Source organism: Phacochoerus africanus, chromosome 1 (genome assembly GCF_016906955.1).
Source record: "Phacochoerus africanus isolate WHEZ1 chromosome 1, ROS_Pafr_v1, whole genome shotgun sequence".
Lineage (NCBI taxonomy): Eukaryota > Metazoa > Chordata > Mammalia > Artiodactyla > Suidae > Phacochoerus > Phacochoerus africanus.
The window spans coordinates 274519476-274522810 of record NC_062544.1 but is presented as its reverse complement, the minus strand read 5'-3'; the positions used below and the strand labels follow the sequence as shown (position 1 = coordinate 274522810).

The 3335-nt window shown below is 38.2% G+C and overlaps 1 protein-coding gene across 1 annotated transcript; it reads left to right on the top strand.

The window, feature by feature from the left end:
- The first annotated feature begins 1683 nt into the window (after positions 1-1683).
- On the top strand, positions 1684-1947 carry LOC125113617 (keratin-associated protein 7-1). The gene has a single exon (XM_047756440.1). The coding sequence runs from the start codon at positions 1684-1686 to the stop codon at positions 1945-1947; it is 264 nt and encodes an 87-aa protein (XP_047612396.1).
- The last annotated feature ends 1388 nt before the right edge of the window (positions 1948-3335 follow it).

Genomic DNA, 3335 nt, shown 5'->3' with positions numbered 1-3335 from the left:
AGCTGACTCAAACTTCCTGGCCTCGGTTTTCTTGTTAGAAAAATCATAATACCCACATTATAAGATCATTACCAACATGAAATGAATGAACCTTTGATGAATACCTAGAAAAGTACACAGTCCTCTTAAAATGTATATACATACAGATATATGTATAGTAAAATATAGAAAAAGAGTACATGTGAAGTGTTTAGAGCAGAATCTAGCGCAGAGTCAGCCCTTCATGAGTATGTATTATTATTAATATTGAAAATAAAAATATTAAAAAACAATCAGATATTTGAGAATTTTCTCTGAGAAAGTGAAAAAAAGAGAAAGGAAAGAAAAAAAAAAGCAAAAGAGCTTATTCCTAAACATTTGAATTGAAATAGACTTTGCTGAGCTCACTTTTTCTCTGGTTTACCTTTGTCATGAGAAGTGGCCATACAGCACAAAATGGGAACAGAAGTTAAATGTGACTGGTATTTCATAATGGATCATGGTACCCAGGTTTGTTTTACTAGGCGTCGATAAGAACCAAGCACGGTGTGATGTGACTTTAAGTTGGGCACCATTCCACTCAGCCCAGAGTGGTTGCTCCACAACAAGACACCTTGACCTTGTCAAGATGATTTATAACCAAAGATTGTATGTTCTCCATGAAAAAAATTTGCTAACAAGGAGAATGCTCATAAATGAATACGTGAAAATTCCTACTAGATTATCCACAGCCATCTATGAATCCTATTATTTAATGTTCTTACAAACTTTTTTTATTTTTCTTTTTACAGCCACACCTGCCTCATGTGGAAGTTCCCAGGCTAGGGGTTGAATCAGAGCTGTAGCTGAGGCCTACGAGGCCTAGACATCTGAGCCACATATACAGCATCTGTGACCTGCACCCCAGCTGGGGCAACACTGGTTCCTTAACCCACTGAGCGAGGGCAGGGATTGAACCCAAATCCTTGTGGAAACTACACTGAGTTCTTAACCTGCTAAATCACAATGGGAACTCCATCTTGCAGGCTTTGTAAATAGACTTGTGAGGGATTTCTGTAACAATGCTTTAAAAATTAAAAAAAAAAATGAGATGAAATTCACATAGCATAAAACTATTTTAAAGTGAACAATTCTGTGGTATATAGTACATCACAATGTTTTGCAAAACCGCTAGTTCCAAATAATTTTCTTTACTCCAAAAGAAACTCTTTACCCATGAAACAGTTGGTATACCAATACTTCTGAATGATTTAGAGAGAATTAGGAGAAGCTGTAGAAGTGTTTACATTGTTGCCAAGGCTTTTTTTGTTTGTTTTTTTAGCTGTGTCATCTGGGAGCGGTTTATGATCAGAGGATTTAAAGGGCCTCACATGATGCAATCAGAGCAGTGGTTAAATCATGGGACACTGATGAAAAGAATTCAACTGCGTGTTAAGGATGGCCAATTGCTTTGAAGATACAACACATTCCTTTGCAAACAGAAAAGCCATCAAAACTATAGGCAATGAGTCTGTGGGTTCCTTTAAACACATTTTATTAGCAATAACAGAATTATCTATGCAAATGTATGGGAAGATGTCTAGGCAAGCGTGTCATGCCCACCAGCATGAGGTATGAAAAACCTAGTGCAGGAGAAGAACTTCATTCAGCCTCGAATACCTTACTTTTCATAGTCTATCCAAATCTTTCTCAGCTCCTGCTGCCATGACTCGTTTCTTCTGCTGTGAAAACTACTACCCGGGCTATCCTTGCTATGGAACCACTTTCCACAGGACCTACAGAGCTATGCCCCTGAACTGTGTCGTGCCCCTGGGTTCTCCCCTGAACTACGGTAATGGATGCAATGGCTACAGCTCCCTGGGCTATAGCTTTGGTGGCAGCAACATTAGCAGCCTGGGCTGTTGCTATGGTGGCAGCTTTTACAGGCCATGGGGCTCTGGCTCTGGCTTTGGCTACAGCACCTACTGATGGACTAACGGCTCCAGGCCACAACAGGACCCCCAGTCAATTCTCTGTGCACAGAATGACCTGAACAATGTGACTGTCTTCCTGCCTCCTGATGTGCTTGAAAGATACGTCTTCCATCTTCTTGCTGACTTCGTACTGAGATCCTGGTCTTTGAGGATGCTGGACAAGTCACCCAGGCGTCAAGTGCTGCACTGATACTCATCTCTAGCCAAAGCAAGATGTATTTCTCTGATATACCTGAATTTTACTAGCGAAGCAAGCAGTTTGTATCTGATCATTGCTCTTCCCGTGTATTCTTAAATTCTACATCAACATCAATGCATTGCTAATTAAGTGTGAATAGAAAGGTGTTTTGCTGTTAGTCTCAATAAAATCTAATTTTTTCAGCAAAAATAGTTTTGTCCTGGTTATTTATTTTATTGTGCTTTTTTTCTTCTACTCATTACCCAGTTTCAACCTGTAATAGTGGACTTTAACCAAATCTTTTTCTCATTTCAAACTATACACTGGGATAGGGTGATGGCTAACAATTTTGTCCTTTTATATTGAGATTTCCTTATTTAAAAATTCCCTTAAAATGTCCTAAATTTAATCCAAATACAGATGACCCTTGAACAACGCAGGAGTTAAACCATATATAATTTATGTTTAGCTCTCTGTATCTGAGATTCCTCTAAATCTGTGAGTTCGACCAAATGTGGATTGTGTAGAGCTGTAGTATTTACTACTGAAAAATATCTGCATATAGGTGGATTCTCGCAGTCCAAACCGCCCTGTTGAAGAGTCAACTATATAGTCTGTATACTGCACCTGTTAGTATTTCCCTATGCTGATTATAAATAAGAACATTTCTTTTATTATCATTTATTTTATTTTAAATTTAATTTACTCTTCTTTTAATTGTTATTTCACCAATACAATTTCTTTTTCTCCTGTACAGCAATGGTGACCCAGTTACACATACATGTACACATTCTATTTTTTCACATTATCATGCTCTGTCATAAGTGACTAGACATAGTTTTCAGTGCTCCACAGCAGGATCTCATTGTAAATCCATTGCAAAGGCAATGGTTTGCATCTATTAACCTCCCAACCACCACCCCCCCCCTCCGGCAACCACAAATCTACTCTCCAAGTCCATGATTTTCTTTTCTATAGAAAGGTTCATTTGTGCCTTATATTACATTCCAGATATAGGTGATATCATATGGTATTTGTCTTTCTCTTTCTGACTTACTTCACTCAGTATGAGAGTCTCTAGTTCCATCCATGTTGCTGCAAATGGTATTATTTTGTTCTTTTTATGGCTGAGTAGTATTCCATTGTGTGTCTATACACATCTTCCTAACCCAATCATCTGTCAATGGACATTTAGGTTGTTTCCA

What these genes read in the sequence shown, in the direction of transcription:
- LOC125113617 (XM_047756440.1), top strand. Translation starts at nt 1,684, where the DNA reads ATGACTCGTTTCTTCTGCTGTGAAAACTACTACCCGGGCTATCCTTGC.